A 20,789-nucleotide genomic window follows, 5' to 3' on the forward strand; every position below is an offset into this window, starting at 1 on the left:
CCAAAACATGCAGCCTCTTCTTTGCAATGAGGTTATTAGCTGCGCAGGTAACAGTTATCTAAGCGGCAAGTTTGTTTACATCGTAACAAAATGGCGCACTTTTGAATCTTCGTGAGAAGGAAGATGAGCAAAGATGTTTTTCAAAGTCTATACAATATATACGTTGAGCCTGTTGGGCATATTTATGAAGGATCTATCAACTTTATCTCAGGCTAGCAGTGAAGCAAATGGTATGTTGCATTGTTGTTTTAAACATCTTAGAAAACTCGGGTTTTTTTGAAGCTTGAAAATTTTCAAAGAGACAATTGATTCTTGATAAAAAGTTGTTTGAAGCAACCTTTATTTATAAAAATGTGTACTAAGTAATGCACAAATTTAAAAAATAATAATGTCGTTCTAAAATGTTATGCTTATCGGTGGACAGTGATAACTTTTGTTTGAGTTAAACTTTAAACTTAAAACAAACTTTATATTAACAAGTCTTGCTATTTCAACCAATCATCCTTAGACTTGCCTATTATTTCCTATATATATTTCATATTTCATTTCTAGGATCGCCCTTCAACAAAGTTGATTTACAAGGGGCCCTAGCTAAAAAAATAACAATTACAATTAATAATACTTTAGAGAACCATAATTATAAAACCCTATTTATAGCAGTATACATATTTACAGAAAATAATATACAAGAGTTATAATAGAAATGAAAAAATGTCCACTAAATAGAATGTTTAAAACTACTCAGTGTTGATGCCTGCTTAGACTCAGCTGAGAGGCTATTCCACAGTTTTGCTCCTCTATAAGAAAAACATTTTTGCCCATTTGCGGCGTTTTTCCTGGGCAGTTTTGGGTCTGTTTTAGTATTACGGAGGCTGTGGGAAGCACACTGTGAGTTATGAGTGAATAGGCTACAGAGGTATTCTGGTGCCAACTCATGCAAGGACTTGTAAACCATTGTTTTTGTTTCGCAATTTATAAGCTTTTCAATGGTCTTCCATCCCAGCTCTTGGATAAGTAGTCTGCTTGGTGCATCAAAGCTATCATTTGTTATTACCCTTGCAGCACGATTTTGAAGTTTTTGCAATTTGGTAATTTCTATTGAACCACAGCAGCCCCAAACAGATCAACAATGCCAAAAGTGAGGCTCCACTATACCCATATAAAGAGTTTTCAAGGTTGCCTTTGGCATGAAGGACTTGGCATAATTCAAGAACCTGACAGCTTTGAAGACTTTAGTGGAATCTGCTTTGATTTGCTTTTCCAATCAAGAGAACTGTCGATCTGAAGGCTGAGGTATTTGGTTGTTTGGTTCAAGCTCTTTGTTGCATATCTTTAGGTCCAACTCCTCATTGTGACATTTAGGCATTTTATGCTTTTGCTTTGTAGCAATAAGCATGGGATGAGTTTTGGCAACATCCAAAGTAAGTTTTGCCTTGCAGCCAGGTGTTTAATTTACTGAGGTCATTTTTAATAGCCTCGTTCAGCTCAGTTATAACAGAGGATTGATAACACAGGCTGGTGTCATCAGCATACATGGATACAACTGAATCTTGGATAGCCTATGGGAGGTCATTGATATAATTGAGGAAAAGTAGGGGGCCAAGACATAAGCCCTATGGCACACCGTTTTCTATGTCCCTAACTTCTGAATCAATGCCATTGACCCTACAAAACTGTTTACACCCAGAAAGGTAAGGTTTAAAACAAGAGAGTTCTCTATTTTCTTTACCATGATGCTCAAGCTTTAGGCAGAGAATCTCATGGTCAACAGTGTCAAAGACATTTTTTTGGTCAACAAATACCAGACCCACAAACTTTCCAAGATCCAACCCACTGTACCAGTCATCAGTATTTTTGAGCAAACATCTTAGAGTGGAGAAAAGGCACAAACAGCCAGATTGGTCACCTGAGAACAGAACATTTTCCTTCGCGTACTGGTACAGTTGGTTGAAAACAAGTTTTTCAAATTGCTTTGAGATGACAGATAAAACCGATATTGGGCGATAGTTAGATTTTTCAGTCCTATCTCCATCTTTATGGATTGGAGTAACTCTAGCTACTTTCCATATGTCTGGAAACTGGCTTGTTTCAACAGATGTATTAAACAGAAGAACCAGGGAGTTTTCAATAAATGGCAGAGCCAGTTTCAGGAAGTAGCCAGAACAGAGCCTCCGAAACAGACAAAGACACGACTGATGGCCTCTTGATAGTGCACATGCTAGCACACAAACTTCAGAGAGTTGGATTATAAATGCCCCCCACGTGTTATTTACTAAACAATTAATTCACATTTTGTTCCACTGGTTGTTCCACTTGTTAGTGGGTTGTTACTGGGTTGTTCCGTTGTTACTAGGTTGTTCCGCTTGTTCCTCTTTTTTAGCAACATTGATTTGTGGCATCAAGGGCCCTCTGGTTACAGGACAGTATTGGAGAAACTGCAAACAAATTTGCGTTTCACCAATTAGGGCAATTAGGGTTTCCCTGTTTTTCCATGTATCATACTTTGCGATGCAATATCTTAGTGGTAAGTGATTTTGTTTTAGGAAACTTGCAAGAGGTATCAGTACAGAAGCTAGAACACCTTGTTTTTAATAGACAATGGGATCAGCCATTTTGCATTCTTTTTTTGCACAAATCAGAAGGTAATTGAATTAGTTTGATATTTATAATGTCACTGAGAAATGGATCATGTATATTGCTAAATTTATGTCATTCAAAGGTCACATATTGCCATTTAAGTTTTTTCTAAATTCTTTGCCTGAATTTCTAAGATTTTAAAAGTAAAAAAAATTGAATTTTTATGTGGTTTCTTGTTTTTTTTTCTCGACAGAACACATGCTTTGATAGATTTAGAATTTTTAATCTTGTTTAATCTGTAATGCTATTGAATCTGTGGTTTTATTTGAAATACCTTAGGTCTTTAATGTAACATTTTTTAAAGCTGGTGCTTTTTTTAAAACTTTCATTCGTGATATCAGCCTTTTCATGAGTTATTTGTTTGTGCCAGATAAACAAATTATAACTACAAAAGCAAGAAGGATAAAGAAAAAGAGAACTGTCTCATCGCTTGAGAAAAAAGTTACCAAATTGATGACTAGAAAGTACCTAAAACAATGGTGGTTTCGTAAACTTGATATTGCCAAGGTAAAACTGTTATATTTGCATGTTCTGAATTTGATAAACAAGAAGTAAAATATTGCTGTTCATTTTGAATGCAGCATCATATGAAACACAGAGAGAATCATCCATATTGTCAATTTGTTCACGCATGTTTCAGAATTGCTGTTTGCACAATGAAAAACCCAGCAAATTTTTGGGTTTCATCTTGTTTTTTATTCACAAGTCGTTCCTACAGAAAGTGTGTCACATCCATATAATTAGCAAATTTATTTTTCTACACCAATTAGAGTTAAATTCATTTGGGATGCTCGTGTGAGGTTATTAAAATAACTGAGAGGTTATTAAAATGTGTACAAAGAAGTGGAAAGACCTTTGAAATGTGATGCATTACCAGAAAAAAGTTGAAATACAAACAATCTGAATTTTAGCTTTTCTGACTTGAATGAATTTACTCACCACTTATTGTGAAAAATGCTGGCCCTCAACAACCAAGTGGGTATGATCTCTCAGCATCTGTGCTGATTTAGTTTGATAACAGGATCCACCATTGAGTCAAATTTCTTATTGTTTCAGGAAAATTATTCATCCCGTATTTCATTGCCAGCATCCAATGAGGTCCTGCGATGCTACATTGGGACTTCATCTCATTTTGATTATGAACCAAAGGTCTCTCTGAAGAAATGGATAAAAAAAGTGGTTTGTGTGGCTACTTTTTGTTATAGAATTAGAGCTAAACAAGGACTGATTAGATTTCCAAAATTAGGTTTCAAAGTTTCCATAAGCATTATTAGAGCATTTTTTGAAAACAGGATAGTTTTCAAAAATCTTCCTTTATTTTTCTAATATTTTCATGAAGTATAAGATTTTCATGAAAAGTCTGTTGAAAGGGCATATCAGCCCAGGTTGAGTTCAATGTCAGCTGTGTTTCAACACTTTTGATATTTCAAGCCCTTGTGGTGTTTACCCAGCCTGGAAAGTTTTAGCATTTAGGGAAACAAGCTATTGTTAATGTGATTGACTGGGTGCAGAAAGGACGGGACAAGGAACGAGAAAGAATTCATAAAAAGGAACATTAAAAATGCTGAAAATGTGGTTATTATACTTTTTTTCACGGAAAAGCTCTTACAAAACAGTCTTTCTGGGTTTGCTGAAGGGCCACTGAAGTGAATTGAGCATTTCTGCCAAATTCCTTGGCCTGTTTCATAAGAAAACCTCAACATGGGCTGGACTCAGCATGGCTTCTCTGCCTAGACTAACATTACAAAAACGGGCTGACATTCTCCTTTGACTGGTAGAAGATTTCAGCTTGGGTGTTTCAAAGTGAAAGGAATATTTTGTGGGACATCTTTTACTGTGTTCTGGATAACTAATCATAATTATGTAGCATGTCCTGATCTTGACCAGTGTTGCTATTTATCTTGTAGATGAATTGCAAAATAAACAATGGGTTGAAATATCTCTCCATATTGAACTCAACAGGTTACAAAATGTTAAATAATGACCAAATATTTATAGCAGTATTCAATTGCATCTAAACATTTGGCACCAGTAGCTTACCATGAATCTATATTGACAGAATAATTTATGTCTTCGCACTATTTTAGGTTTCAGAGCACTCATTCATCAAATGTTGAAACTCAAGAGTAGTTCAGATTACCCTCTTTTTTTATAAGAACCAATAAATTTAAGTTCAGGCTGACTGTTCTTAATTTTTTCGAAAATCTGAGGCTAGATTGTTCTTAATTTGTTCTTAAATTGAGAAGGTGTAAGCAGTGCTATTGCTAGCTTTTTCGCTCTAAGGAGGTGTTCAGGCGTCATTTGCCAACAAAGTGAGTGAGACAGCCTTAATTTGCTGACAAATTTGAAAATTTTAAGAAAAAGCACCCACACATCGCTAAAAATCCTCGATTTTGAGAAAAACGTTGTTCAAAATTGCAATTTGCAGAAGCACAGCCTCAGCCTGTTCTTAATTTGTTCTTAACTTTTGACCAGTTTTGAGGCTCGTTTTCTTATAAAATTGTTCTTATAAAAAAAAGAGTTTAATCAAAATGAAATAAAACAACCCAACATAAGTCCCACTAGGTCAATTTTTTGCAAATTTTTTTAGACCATCTTGCTTAAATATCCTTAGAAAGGTCAGCCTTGGAAGTAAATTGTAAGAAATTCCATTTTTCATAGGTAGTGGCCTACAAGAGTCGATTTGAGACGGTAACTAGTACCGACATTGAGAGCATTTTCACAAAAGACCAAAACAAGAATGTGTTTATTGTGGTTCTTCCAGGATTGAATTATTTCCAGGTTATCGAGCCGCAACTATTAGAGGTATGATAAATAGTTTGAATAATAATCAGTTAATATGTTTGAATAATAATCTGCATAGATGGATGATAAGTATGGATAGTAAGGATTCAGATAATTACCAAATGTACTGAATAAAAAATTTTTGACAAGATTGACACGGTGTTTATTTTAGCCTGGTCTTGGTCCCATTGGTCTAGAGTGTGGCATTGCTAAATCGAAACTCAGTATTTTACCAATTAAAATTGCAATATTTGTCTTTTAAGAAATGTATCCGTGATATCTTTATTAACAGTATTGAATCTGGCTTTGACCCTAGGAAATTTCGGTTTTCCCAGATAGCTACCGTAGTTTAAAAGCCAATCGGGAAAAATTTTTCTAGTGGTGTAGTGCTGTGAAAATAACAAAGGGGGCTCTTGCATAAAATGTTGCTGAAAACAATAGTAAAAGTAGAAAGTAGCTAATATTCGGCATCAACAAGGGGATTGAGCCCCCCTAAGCCCCCTAGGCCCCATAGCATTGCACTTTTGCATTTTTTTTATTTAATAACATTTCTAAGTTGGAAGTCGTAAATCATTTTGCAGATGAGAAGAGAATGCCCCAATTGTCGAGTTATTGTTGTCCCTTCGGGGAGCGAGCAGGAAAGGTAGGTTTGCAGTTTGACTATAGCTATTAAATAAACCTTGATTTTAAGATATTTTCAGTGATATCATCTCATCTCATCTCCGATCTTAAAGAACCCTCGTATGAGTCTCCTTGCATAGAGTTAAATAAGTTTAAAAAGTTAAATAACGCTTAAAAAATTAAATAAATTATCATCATAATCACTACCAAGAACTTCACCAAAATATTTGTATAAACGAACAACAAATACAGTGTCAGTCTTTTAAAAGATGTGATATGTATACTTGACAAATGGCTGTTAAATATTTGGAGAATTTTGAGCAGAACATTTTTCGGCCTATTGTAACAGGCATGTATTATCTTACTTTATTTAAAAATTTGCTCGAATATTCCTTGTAAGCTATTTTTTATTTACTTCTTTAGTTGTAGTTGTAGCTACAGATGTATTTCTTTTGATGTAAACCTGTAAAAATTCTCAAACTATTTTTGTATGAACAATTTTTTTACAAGCGCATTTTATTGGTAAGGCGCTGTGATGGGAATTCGAAATTTGTGAAGCATTAATCATCACCCTAGATTTCCTTTCAGCTTCGCTTCAACAGTTAAAAGTATATATTAATTGCTAATTTTAGAGTTTTTCAAGAAAAGTTCAACGTCTTTAACCATCCGATCGCATTCATATTTCACCGAAAAAGTAAGTTTTAGAATAACTGTTTTTCTTACTTCAGAAGACTTTTTATGTTGTCCATTTGGTCCTGCTTTTTTTAGCGAATATTTATTACATATTTTGTGAAAATTACTGTTTTATCGGTCTGTTATTTAGGGTCTGTTTATATGAGCAAATTTATTCCACCACTTAGCCCTTAATCTGGCAGGTGGGATGATATCATCGAATGTTTATATGCAAATTCTGTCCCACCTTCCGAAACTTACGGTTGTTTATATGGACATCTCATCCGATCTTCCAGCTTCCAGCATTTATATGGCAAAAGTTCATCCCACCTCAGTGAGATCCCACCTCTCATGCAGTGGGATCTCACTTAACCGGGCTGGCTTGTTCTCCATAAAAACGCAAGACGAAAACACAAAAGACTCTATAGAAGAGTGGGATCTCACCTCTCAGCTCGTAGGCTGGAAGGTGGGATGATTTTCTCCATATGAACAGGCCCTTAGTGCTTGATGACAACTAGGCAGAGCTGTACACGCTTTGGTGTTTGGAACAGAACAGTTCCATTTGATATCTTCGATGTTCTTTAGATTTTATGTCCGTTTTTTACTTGCAAATTTTAACTTGAACCTCATGTTTCCGCATAATCTTCAACCACGAAAGAATAAATCACTATTAACTGAAATATAAGTTGGTTGCAAATTTTCAAGTGTCTTAACGCCATTTCAAGATATTTTCTAAAGAAATTATGTAACTTTTGCTTTATTGATAGTTGTTAGTAGCTTTTCTGTAATCGTGCAAGGTTTATAATTTTAGCCAATTTTGAAAGAATTCTTCATTGCAACAATCTTTTTTGATACCTTGAGGGAAAATAATGATTATTTGTTACTGTTTATTACTATAATATTTACTATAAAGTTTAGTTTCCTTTTTCAAAATATTGTCTTGTCTGAGATGAGGGCTATCATTTCAGCTTGATATCTCTAAACAGAACAAAGCAGTACGATTTTTTTCGTTATTGTATTTGGGTTGCCATCATCTCGATGTCTTAGTTTCGCTATTCCTTTACTATACAGAGCTAAAGCTGGCACCACAGTTGAAGCAAACATTGGAAGGACTGTATTCCGTCAGCAAAGAGACAGTTTTACTTCATGTTATCAGAATAAAAACAAAAGCACAGAGTCTAGCATTTGTGAGTCTATGTAACTAGCTTTGATGAAAATTCCATCTTCATTTTTAGGTTTTGTCTTCGATCGATTGTTTACTTCATTATAAAATCTTTGCTTTGAATAAAAGATTCTTTGCAGTGGTTTCACCAGACTAAACCATCTGGGAGGATTTCTAAAACGGGTTCAATGCAACAGCACAACAGAGAGATTTCGCCATTAAAACCTAGGATATATAAAAACGCTAAAACATATGCTACTTATTTACAAACTTAACCTTCATTGATTCCACTTTCCATCAACCCTTTGAAAAGAGAGCACACGAAAATCTTGTCCTCTCAAGTTCTCCCTTTAGTTAAAAAAAGAGTAATAGCAGAAGGACGATTTTCAAAGTTAAGAGGTCACATAGGTTTTTCAAAAGTTGACAATAATTCTTCGTCCACTCTTCGTCCTTTTGCTCACTCTTCGTCCACTGGCATTGCCTCTGATCTAAAGTTTTAACAAGAAAATGCTTTCTTTAGTCAATCCGTTTGAATTGTATAAAAAACTACTACCATCTTCTGATAGAGTGAACCAGTACTCTTCTCTGAGTTTGGCTCTTTTAAGTGTTTTAATGACTAGTTAATAAGAGTAGGTAAAGGAATTAAGTTTTATCTGTGCATTATTTCATAGCATCCTGCCTTTTCTTGAGGCTGTTACCATTTTAGTTTGATAAAGTAGGAAACTTTTAAACGTAAACAGTCATTTAAATGGTTTTGAACTGTCAGATTTTCTGTTGAATTAAAAACAATCTCCTTGGTCCCTTTTGTGCAAGTGAGGAATAGATTTGTTTAATTTCAGGATAACTTCAAAACGACAGCCATGATGTCACGACACGACGAAAAACCATTTATCGTATGTTTTTACTCATCGAACAATCCCGAATCATACAAGTTTGTACATGCATTTGATAGAAGTGTTGACTACTTCACAAGTGGTGCAAAAAACCATAATGGTATCAATCTGAGATTTGGGATTGTCGATCTGGCTGATTCAGAAAATTCAAAAAGTAAGTTTTGCGAGCATTTTGATTTGAAATATTTGTGATGCAAAAATGATTCATAATGAGGCCTCATAATTAGGTCTTCATTGAGTCAAACTGCAAGACAAATCTTTGATGACAATGCATTTGTTGTTTGTCGAAGGTGATGGAAACCCTGGTCTGATTTTATATCGTGGTCTGTTTTCTCTAAAATACTAATATCATCTATTTTGCCCGGAGGTAATGTATAAATCCAGCCATTTGACACTATAGCAACCGCTGCACGACATTCTTAAGAAATATGACTTATTTCATTATAGTTCTATCAAGGTATCTCGATGTTACAACGATCAAGAAAATCCCCTTTCTAGCAGCTTTTTGGCAGAGTCATAATGAATCAGGAGGTATGTTTTGTAATTGCTTAAATTGTTTTATATTAAAGCCCTTTTGTGCTTATACCCAGAGTATAGAACATCCCATCACTGCTTAAATAGCAGGAGATGTATGGGCCTCATTTCTAATGAACATGTGATTGCTAAACACAAAATTATTATCTCCTCTGACCTGCTGTCTTTGGGATAAATGTGTTTAAAAAATTGTCTTGCAAATAATAAACCCCCCTCCCTTTTTTTCGCTAGAAATTTAGAAATCATTAGGTTCTGCGCAAAACTGGAAGTTGAAGTGTCCTACGCAACCTTGTCCCTGTTACCTAATCTTTATGCCCCAGCAAATCATTATATTGAACTGCTAGATGAAGCAGATATTTACATATTTCTACTAAAGATTGCATTGTATTATTTATGAAATTTAGATTAATTTTCTTAAAGAGGTGCAATCAATTTTTGCTCAAGCGTACAATTCTTCTGTCAACAGACCATTCAAATCACCATATACAACAAGAGATACTATCTGATATCATTCCAACGCCGGGGATGTTGCAGTCAGAATTGAACGACATCGGTATCTTGAATGTTGAAGAAAATGCGTTTGAAAACAAGGTGATTTTGCCATGTTATATATGAACGTATTTGATATTCGGACTATTGTACATCTTTACTCACTTAAGAAATAAAAACCTTTTTCTTACGACCTTATCACTTCAGTGGAATATTTATAAATTGGGGTGTTTGTTTTCAAATTGATCGTTTGTAAACCAAAATGTTCCACTGAAGAAGTCATTTTAGCAAAGAGGGTTTAATGAAGGGGTTATTCAATCGAGAGATGCTAATGTAGCTTATGCCATCTGTCAATCAAAATTTGACCAATCAGTGGGCATGATACCACTCACATGCCTACCGTTGATTGCTTTCAACTGAAAGGGTCAGCTTATTGGAAATCACCAATTGCTTACAAGATATATATATACTCTAATAACATGTAGTGATAGAAGTCATCCAGTATTAAACTGAAATACCTTGAAATACACAAAGCTAGATCTGAAATCATTTTTTGTTGTATTCGTGTTTAGAAATCGTAATGATATGATTAAGAAAATACACGTCCTCATTTATTCTATTATTCTGTTAACTTCAGTAGGAAAAAATGCGGCTTCTATTCAGGAGCGGCTTATATTAAAGAAAATACGGTATAGAGATTTTTTATTGGATGTGAATTAAAGCAACAGAACAGCAGTAATACAGCTAAAGAGTAGATAAGATTTCAATGGCCATTGTTCTTTGCTGTTTTTTGCAGTTTTGCTACCAAAACAGAACAAAAGATTTCTGTGACTTAGAAGAACGACCTTTGGTGCGTTACGGCCCGAATGTTGACAAATATTTTCTAGAGTACAAGCGCAAAAAGGTATCTTTTGTTTTTGAAGATCCATTTTGACTTGATTTTAAAGAACGCTGAAAGGCTGTGATTAGTTCAATATTGCTGCTTCTCAAACTATTTCAAGTTGCATTGCTTTATACATCTTGCATTTGGTATTTTCTGAACTATTAAGAAAAAAGCTGAAAAGAACAGTGACTTGTTTTTCTTGAGTTTAATTCATTCTGTCCTGGCTATTGTAGCGTGCACACACACACCCACTGTCTCCTGGAATCTGTGACAACCCTTTGAAGATTCTTTCAGCTACTCATTATTGTAATTCCAGAAAGACATCAACGAACATATTTCAATAATATTACAATAATTACTTTATTTACATTTTTTTAAAAATTGTTAGTAGAATTTAACAGGTTGACTAGAAGAGTACTGACTGATAAATAATATCTAAGAGTCCAAAACATTATTGCTTGACGAGAAATAGACGTTACGTTACCGCTGCTGGTTATGTCACATGTCGCCATGCTCAACAGTAATATTTTTATCTTGCTGAATAATTTACTTGAACAGAGTGAATTAGATAAAGTTCTTTCAATTAACTGCAAATATCATTTTAACAGGAACTTCTTAAAAAGAGAGCAATGAAATATCACAATGGCATACCGATGGTTACAGATAAGTTATGGCCACAGATAATTGACCGGACGTCTCAGGCGAAGAAATCTCTCCATGAAACTTATCCTGGTCAAGAGAAACCAGCAACCGTAAAACTGGTAGGTTGGCATGGTATTTTTGTCGTCACTTTCAAGTTATATGATTTTTCTACCTATGCGATACGTTTCACAATAAAGAATATTTCAACCTATATGTGACAAGGTATAAATTAGGTGCGCTGTGAATGTCATTTAATGGGAGGTCAAACGTTTACAAGTAGAGCATGTTGAATTAGCGCAATAAATAGGAAGGGAGCTCTTCTATGCATCTATGAATTATTGCCAGTAAATTTGGCAAAGAAATGCTTGTTACCTTTCCATTGAGAAAGTGACGAAGCTAAGGGGGGTAAATGGAATAGATGCTATCTTCTATAGATGCAATGAGTGTGGAATGCTAAATATGTGGTCTAGAATCCTGTCTGAAAGGTTTCCTTCAGGTTTCCTAAATTTGCTGAGAAAATCAAAATGATAAGAAAAAAACCTGAAAAACCAGAATTCAAAAATACGAAGAGCCCCAGACAGGGTCCCTGAGGTACTCCAAAGCGTCTACATTGGCAACTCTTTATTAACCTTGATATGTGTTGCAAATGACTGCCATTGCAGAAGTGCAGAGGAATCTCCTTTTTTTTCCAAACAATACCCTTAAGCTCTAAAAACGTTTCTTAAAAAGAAATTTAAACATGACTTTGTTGACCGAAAGACCCATTTTTTGTTTCTAGGTTATTTTCATCATGGCGGATTGCGGTTTTTGTGAAATAATGATGCCGAAGTTCAGCAATTTAACAAGCGTAACAAAAAGAATGCGTAAGTTTTAAGCAGAAGCATCCATTCCTTTACACAATATATCATATTTCTAAGCTATCCTAGTTATTATTTTGTTATGATCAACTAAACATTTGAATACTTTATCATTCATGGCAAGAAGCTAGTTGATTGTAGGAGAGAAACTGACGACATGACATGACAAAACACCAAAAAAATTCTGGAAGATATCAATATTGCTCGACCCTTTTTTCTTTTCTTTTTTACTCGACTCGCGAAGTTACTTCCATTTATTTCAATGTTGAGAATGAATGGTCTTTTTTAAGGAAACCAATATGTTTTCAGTACGGAAACCACCCTTTTTGACACAGGAATTTGAAAGCGTCATAAAACTGGAATCGGGCATTAGGCAAATTGAAGGGCATATGTGGCACCCTTTTTTGTTCTAATTGCTATTGAAGCTAGTGTTTCTCCTTACAGATGGGGTTTCTGTGTACCTAATGAACTGCACTTCAGATCCGGTCAATTGCAAGCGGAATAAAGTTACAGGCTACCCCACACTGGCTTTGTTTCGGAGTATTTCAGAAGAAGAGAGCAGGACCTGTCTTATCGCAAACTCAACATCATCGTCAGTTCGGCTGGATTACCATGGGAATATGGAGGTGAATTCACATGTTTTATTTTGATTAGCTGTGACCATATATATAGCAGGAATTATCCCAAGCAGAATTATATATAGCACTTCTCAGTTACTTTCTCTCTCTTGGCCATGTTAGACATGTTACATTCAAATTTCAGGTACGTTCTTCCTGCCAGCTACAATCCTTGCCTAAGTTGTTGGAACACCTGCACAAAATCTTCACAGTTTTTTAGAGTTGTTTCACCTCCTCTTTCCCCCTTACAACGTTGATTAAATTCGATAGCGAATGATTTTCAGTGACAATCTCACAAGAATTGGAAGCCTAAAGACTTCTAATGAAGAAGTCAGCACTGTAGGGGAGGAGGGAGAATATTGTCACAACATCGATGACTTGCAAAAGTGTTTAAAAATCCTAGGGTTGTCATCTTTTGAACGTGAATATTGTGGTGTTCCGAATATTCTTGGCATGAATTAGCTACATTGTATTCCCGATGTATTCACGCCTTTGATTAAAAAGAAAATGCTTTACTTAAAAGCTAATTTGTAAGAAACCTTCCCAAAGAACTCTTTGTACTTGTCGTAAAGAAAACTAAGCGTAATTGGTTAAACATTGCCTTCGATATCTTAATTAAGTCTTCTCAGTTTCTTGAAGAACATATGTTTGTACTTTTGCAGATTGGTGATATATTAAATTGGCTGTCTAAGGCCGCCATGTCTGCAGTGGAATTTTACTTTAAAAACAAAAGCTGGCCAAAGATGAATGTTAGTACCTTTTAATTTCTGTCAACGTCGTAAAAATTTTCACTTCAAACCAGATTAACAAAACTGAGATGGGATTATTTAAGTCGTTTGTCGTATGTAATCAATTTTTTCCTCAAAAACTTAAGTAGTTAGATTTTTGTCCAGCTGGTTGTTGAATTCGATTTATCAAACGCAGATGTTTACAGTAAGCATAAAAGCATTTTCTTCTCACATCCATAGTAAGGTTGTCATTTTATCATGAAAATGCTCTTTCTGAAGCAAACCATATCAAGAGTGTTGTCTAGGAAGTTGTTTGTCTGTTGGGGTAATCAGGTTGTTGTAAGAGGCTGACTCAAAATCAAGCATGTGATCCACTTTTTCTCCATCGTAAACTCTACATACTCCTCCGCGTCGACGTCGACTGCATAATACATTGCATTGTCCCATATACTCAATTTTAGACGCTCAAAAAAAGGCAATCGACAAATAGTGTAGAATCAAATTGAATTTTATTCTGCAATTGTGCGACTAAATACGGCAGTTGATTTAAACTTCAAATGAAATTCTTCTGCGTTCTCCCGGTCATCATCAGCGCATGCGCACAAGACACTCATATTTTGCGCTTTTTCTCAACTCCGGTATCAGCATTGAATTTAATGGAAGTAGACGAAGATTTCAAGAATGGCAAGCTAAATCAGAGACGGCTGTTATATGATCAATGGACCAGACAGTCCTTGGCAAAAAATGCAATGCAAGTATTCAATTTAACGCGGCAAAAATGCGGCTGTTTAAAAAGAGTCGCACTCCTGGTGAATAAAGCGACAGAGCTGGTGAACTACTGCCGCATTTAACTACAGAATTCTCTCCAATTAATGGACACTTTAAAAAGCGGACACCTCTGATTAGCGGACAAATTTTTTTTGGCCGATCGTCTTCTGGTCAAGGTCTCATAAAAAACTTTCTAAAAAGCGGACACTCAATTAGCGGCCACTCTAATTAACGGACAATATTTTTTGCACAAAATAGACAATTTGGCTTTTTACTTTCCAATTAGCAGACATTACAAAAAAATTAGGAGTCAGCAAACAGAAAACTTAGACGAATGAATATTTGTTCAAACACTTTGACTTTTGACAATCTAGTTGGTTTTTTACAGCTTTTAGCTTCTTTACAGCCGAGTTCACTAACTTTCCTTGTCCATGAAAGTGGTAAATTACTGGAATCTCCAGACCATAGCCACCTCCACGATTCAAGCTCTTTCCAATAACTTCCTCCGATGGGGGGCTAGATGCTTCCGACGGAGGGGCTGTAGCCCTCCCCTGGCGCCACCACTGATTTCACCTTTTAAATACAAAACTCGGGTCTATTTTCAAATTTGGGACTTACATTGCAAAACCTTCCAAAAGGCGGACACCTTGCTCGTGCCCCGACGATGTCCGCTAATTGGAGAAAATATTGATTTGATGTGGGAGTATATTTAAACGTCGTTTTATATTCGCATTTAATTAGTACTTAGTCGTTTTCTGGAGAAATTATTTAATTCTACACGGCAGAAATTCGATATTTAAATTTAGCCTAACATATGTTATTTTGCATTTCTTTACAGAAAGACGTTCGTCTTGTTGCTCACCTTTATACCAGGACACTTGCCAGGAAATACCTGTCAAGATCGTTGCAACATAAACTAATACCTTTGCAATGCTTCAAGTTGGCATGTGAGAAACTTTTTGGCAGCGCTGAGTGCATTGCTGTGCCAAGCGAAGATCTCGTTACTGAAAAGGTTTGGAAGAATGGAATTATGGAAAAACAGTTGGTTGTTGAACAGGTGATAAATGATTTTGTTATTCCTTTAAGTACATAATGATTCGAGATCCTAATCTTCCTAATATAAAAGTCTTAATCTTCCTAAAAATGTCATATTTCAATGTTTCCAAGACATTTGCAGGACAATGTTTCCAATGTTATAATGTTACTGACCCTGCTTGAATGAATATTTTATGTTTTCATTGATACAGCTATTCAAACCAAAATTGTTTGATATTTAAACTCTTTTTATCCAAGCATTTCTCTGGTTTGCATAAGCATGTGCTGTTATCTGTTTATAAAAGGTCTTTGGTGGAATGTCATGCAAGGGTATAAAAAACTGGTGGCGTTATTGTAGAGAATATTATTCTTAAGCCCTTAATTCTTCATAGTTTAATCTTCCAAAGCTTTTTGACAACATCCTTGCAAAAACTTATTAAGCATATGTTATCTTGATAGGCGCGTAAAACAAGATAGCTGTTAGTTGCATTCTTGATGCATCAGAACTTGAAACGTTTTAGTTTAAACGGAAAACGGTCCTATTATGCACGCAAAAGCATGCATAGCTCATCATAAACTGCATCGAGCACTATATGGCAGACCTGTAAAGAGTAAATTTCATGTTTTGATGTAGGTACTGTTTGAGCGAAGTGACGGAGCAAAGGCCACAGTATTCAAACTGTCATACCCAATGGATAGAACACTAGAGCTTAGTGGTGATACAAAGCTACATAAATTTCACCGAAATCATAGGTGAGAGCATCAGTCTTTTTCCAAGAATTCTATCATTATTACTATTGTTATTACTAATACTATTCAAATTAATACTAACATAACATGTACAAGGTAAAATTAATGTATGAAAATAGACTTAATAAGTACATAAACTACAACGATGTATATATCTACATTTTATAGCCATTTACAGCTTTACTGCTTTTTTCAATTAATGAAGCCAACCTTTTCGACTTGATTTTGCTATATCTATTGCTACTTTATTGAGTTGAAACTTAATCTACTATAAGACCTTGTTAATTTTACGTTAATTGAAAATATTCGTTATAAGTTTGGAGATGTCCTTTCTGATTGTTGGTGCAGTGTGCAAGATATTGAATAATGGGAATGAAAAATTATACAAATTCTATTGTTGGATAGGGGTTGATGAATTTTCTTTTCTTATGTATCAATAAAATACAACTAGATAATTCACAATTTCTCGTGTTCAAAATTGTTGATTGTCATGATAATTTTTACTTCATATTTGAGCAATTTTTCATAAACGAAACAAAATATTAAACCCTATTAGATGTCATCCGAGTTTTATCGTTTTGGTAGCACAGCACATTTTCCTGGCCTAATTTCAATGCATTGTCACCAACAGATACAAGATACCTAGCGGATTTCGATGTGAGGAAAATCATCCACTATGCACGGACATTTTAGTGAAATTTGTTGAGGATCACCAACGCCTTCCAATCACGCATATCTCGAGAGAAAGTTTTCATGCACATGGGTGAGTTACTTTGTATTTTATTCCATATGAGAACAAAGAGTTAAGTTTAGTACCAAATACGATCCATATATTGAGGAATTTCCTGTTAGGGAGAGTACTACTTCTTCTGGGTTTAAGTTTACTTTCCTCGCATCTTATAGTCTCTCTTGTGTTGCCACCCAGTACTTATTTGTTGTTGTGCGAAAGGGAGGTAAGCATCCCGATTCGCGCTCGAAATTGGATTTTTGACAATATTGCTAGTCCTTTGAACTTAAGGTTACGCTCATTCGATAAACAACTATTGTCAAGTTTCAATATTTGGTGTTAGCTGAAACCCTGAACATCGTAGCACCTGCAAAACAGTATTTTGGATTATCTTAAAGGTCCTTTTGCATAAATTTGCATAAAAATGTGAGAGAAGTCAAATCTTTTCACATTTTGTAATTTTGTTTTTTTCTGCCAAATGACATGTGTAAATATCAACGCAATCTTTAATCAAAGATGGAGGTTTGTAAAAACTGGTCTGAGAAGCTCCCACTTTTTTCACGACCTTTTAGACCACTGTTCATTTTCGTAAGCCTTTAGCCTTAGCCAAGAGTGTAGAGCAAGGGGGGCTCAGGGGGGTATTACTACTTTTGGTATTGTTTTTCGCAACATTTTGGGCAAGAGCCCCCCTTGTTATTTTGATAGCACTACACCATTGGCCTTAGCTTCTAAAACAGCATCGTAAATATTTTAGAATGGAATCGTATCTTGCAAGTTGAATATATAATTACTCGATACACACTTCGACTTGTGAGGTAGGACTGCTCTCAGTTGCTGATACGAATTTCCCCATCAAATCATTGGGCAATTGAGTACAGCTCTTGCCTATACAACATAGAATACTATTCTTAAGATCGCTTACTAGCTGTCTTATGGATACATTACACCTTCATTGAATAGTTGTTTTAGTGTTTCCTTCGTTATTTTCAAAATGGCTTAGAAAAAAGCAAACATCTTACAACAAATTGGCTAAAAGCTTTTTCGTCTGACGCTCCTCAGAGCATAAAACGTCAGAATAAGGGTCCGAAAGAACACGATGAAAAATATACAGAAGGAGTTCGTTTTCTCTCTTGAGCTCCATTGGTAATTTTTCTTTAGGCTCGCGGCACTGATTGGTCAACTATACCGGTCTTGTGCTTGCGGTTTTCTCATTGGCCTATCTCGATCCACACTGGGTATATATTTTCCATCGTGTTCTTTCGGAACCTTATTCTGACGTTTTATGCTCTGAGGAGTGTCAGACGAAAAAGCTTTTAGTATGTCGTAAAATGTTTGCTTTTTTCAAAGCCATTTTCAAATTCTGTACCGCCAAAAAATTGTTCACATTTGTTATTTTCATGAGATCATGGGCCCCCACAAGTGTTTTCTCGTGACATTTGATGTAAAGTTTTGTATTCTTTTTTAGGGCATCGTCTTCAATATTCTCGAAAGAATTTCCAGTTCTCATAGCCTTAGTTCATAAAAACAACATATCCAGCAATAGCTCATTTTTAAAGGTTAGTATAGAGACCGTTTCATTTTGTTTTCCACTTGTTTTACCAACATGAAATAGCGTTTTAGATGATAGCATTAAAGAAAAACCAGTGAAAAAGTATGCTTAATAGATTCTAGAGGTTTGTAGGTCCATTTTGGTTTGATCGATGTAGATATTTAAATTGCAAACGGACTAGATAGAAATCAGTAAACCCTATGCAATTCTGTTGTTATCTTTAATATCCTTTTTTAGCTATCTCCCTGGAATCACTGGTTTATTTGAGTGCACCCAGATGGCACTGGAGACATCGTTTTTCTTTTGGTTCAACATTAGACTTGCACTCTTTCATGGCAAAACCTGCCAACCCAACTTTTCTCTACTCTTTAGCCATTTTTGCAAAGATTTGACAGCTTTTGGTTTATTAATAGTTTTTCTATTCGGCACATTTGCACCTTGTAAAATTAATATTTTCCGTTTGCTAATTTAGGGGTACACATTTATTTCAAAGATACCTAATTGTAATCGTAGAAACAAATGATGCAGTTTACAAATATTAAGCATTTATAAAAATATTTAAAGAAACAGAATTCAAATACCCAGAAAACTTCCACATTTAAAGTGTGAATTAGGTTAATAAATTGTGTGTCATCAAGGCGGTGTGAAATTTTGGCCCCTTCTCTGCCAGGTAATGTCAAGAAATCAGAAAGGATGACACAATTTTAATTGCACGAAGCCATTGAGTGCTGGTCATATTTAGAGCTGTGGAGGATAAATTTTTGTATCAATTTTGATATGAATATTCGCTTACATTTGTCACTTAGAATTCAATCACTTACGTTTGCTGCAGGAACTTCAAAAAGCTGCCCACGAGCTTTATACAACAATGATTGTAGCCACGTTGAATGTTGATGAATTTCCCTCGTGGGCCGGTCAGTTTGTTCCACGTAATTACCACTATAATCACCATGGTAAGCTAATTTTACATTCAATCTTTGTTATATGCTATCCTTTTTCCTGTGTCACAGCATTTTCAAGTCTGCACACACAGCCATGTCTATGTTGCCAGAGAAGTTGTTTGTTATAATCTCACGGCCGAAGCTGAATCACCTTGAACTCTTCAGACCACATTTTAGCAAACGCTTCAAGATAAACAGTTCAAAAAACCTTTTGTTTGCTATAACCCCTTGGGTAACAAAAGCATCCTTTTAAATCCCCTTGAGATTTTAAACGTGCATTCTAGGAGGAGAGGTATCAAAGGCAGTACAAGGACAAGAAATGTATTCATGATTAAGTTTCTGAATTCCCATATGAACCTTTTGAGCAAAGATTTAATAATAACTTAGTAAACAGGGTTGTTTTTTCTATGATTTTTGTACTTCTCTTGGGGATTTAGCCGCAAATCTTTTGGTTTCTTTAGGAACTTATCATATTTCTTTCGCGGGCATCCATAAAACATTTACGCACAGATGCCAAGGATTAGTGTAAATCTGCAGTTAGCATTCCAAACTTTTCCCATTTAGAGTATTGAAGAAGTAGCCATATTCAATCTGTTTAGACTGCTTAGCCAGCAAGGTGTTGCATGTATCTCGCAAAATAGCTCGATTTAAACATCATTAGACGCTAAAGCTTTTCGATGCCTTATTCGAATTTGATTTCGTCGCTGAAAACTTTTTCGGGCTTTAGGCCCACTATAGATTGTTATTTGGCTTATTTACAGAGATAAAAAAACTCGATTTTTATAGATATCATGGATAAAACACCTGCACTGTACTATTATCCTCGATTTTGCATCATCGATTGGGACGACCATCAACGTGCTGCATTTTACCCGCCTCTGGATGAATTGGAGGAAGTACCAGACGTCAGAAAGAGGCTGGCAAATGTCAAAGCCAAAGATATTATTCAGTTCTCTGGACGTTATCTTAAAAATCAGGCTGCTGTTCTAGTTGACACCGAAATGTTTTAATGTACTTCAAAAAATGGCATTGAAATGTTCGGGGCAAGTGGTATAAGCGCTACCCCTAACGTGGTATTGACCTAAAGCTAGAAGCGATGACGTAACGGGGTGTGTTAATAAAGTGTGGGAAAGAGTAAAATCAACGAAGTCATGGGGAACGGGAAAACTTTGAAAGAAGTGAGAGAAGAAGCCCAGCTTTGAATTAGAAGTAGCCCATCACTTGAGCATTTTTTAAAGTCTATTAAGAATGGGATAGTATCCTCGTCCACCTCAGCTGACAAAATTTCTGAGGTCAAAATTTAAAAAGCCCCTAGATAAAAAGAATTAGGGGCAGTACATATCCATTGCGTTACATGACTTGCTTGATACTTGATACTCTTGTTTAAAGTTTGTAAATAGGATTTTCCAGGTTTTTTGAAAACACATGCAAATACTTATATCGTGTGCAGATTTCTAATTTATTTCTACAATTTTGTAACGAACTTTTTTTCATGTAATG

General features: G+C 35.4%; 1 protein-coding gene across 1 annotated transcript; it reads left to right on the forward strand.

The window, feature by feature from the left end:
* The first annotated feature begins 45 nt into the window (after positions 1 to 45).
* On the forward strand, positions 46 to 20,785 carry LOC135694516 (uncharacterized). The gene is made up of 22 exons (XM_065213293.2): positions 46 to 230; positions 2,544 to 2,642; positions 3,008 to 3,144; positions 3,694 to 3,816; positions 5,299 to 5,442; positions 6,003 to 6,064; positions 6,675 to 6,736; positions 7,786 to 7,901; positions 8,716 to 8,923; positions 9,217 to 9,300; positions 9,770 to 9,894; positions 10,589 to 10,696; positions 11,284 to 11,436; positions 12,096 to 12,180; positions 12,619 to 12,800; positions 13,454 to 13,540; positions 15,126 to 15,344; positions 15,957 to 16,075; positions 16,704 to 16,835; positions 18,265 to 18,355; positions 19,181 to 19,301; positions 20,076 to 20,785. Exons 1-22 carry the CDS (start codon positions 134 to 136, stop codon positions 20,297 to 20,299), a joined length of 2,778 nt encoding a protein of 925 aa, XP_065069365.2. The 5' UTR covers positions 46 to 133; the 3' UTR covers positions 20,300 to 20,785.
* Positions 20,786 to 20,789: the final 4 nt, after the last annotated feature.

Source organism: Rhopilema esculentum, chromosome 8, assembly GCF_057945365.1.
Source record: "Rhopilema esculentum isolate cy_ngs chromosome 8, ASM5794536v1, whole genome shotgun sequence".
Classification (NCBI taxonomy): domain Eukaryota; kingdom Metazoa; phylum Cnidaria; class Scyphozoa; order Rhizostomeae; family Rhizostomatidae; genus Rhopilema; species Rhopilema esculentum.

Excerpts from the sequence above, each read along its gene's own strand:
- LOC135694516 (XM_065213293.2), top strand. The coding sequence starts at position 134 with ATGTTTTTCAAAGTCTATACAATATATACGTTGAGCCTGTTGGGCATA. Across the intron at positions 6,065-6,674 it reads TCGGGGAGCGAGCAGGAAAG|AGTTTTTCAAGAAAAGTTCA; the intron begins GTAGGTTTGCAG and ends TGCTAATTTTAG. Across the intron at positions 6,737-7,785 it reads ATTCATATTTCACCGAAAAA|AGCTAAAGCTGGCACCACAG; the intron begins GTAAGTTTTAGA and ends TTTACTATACAG.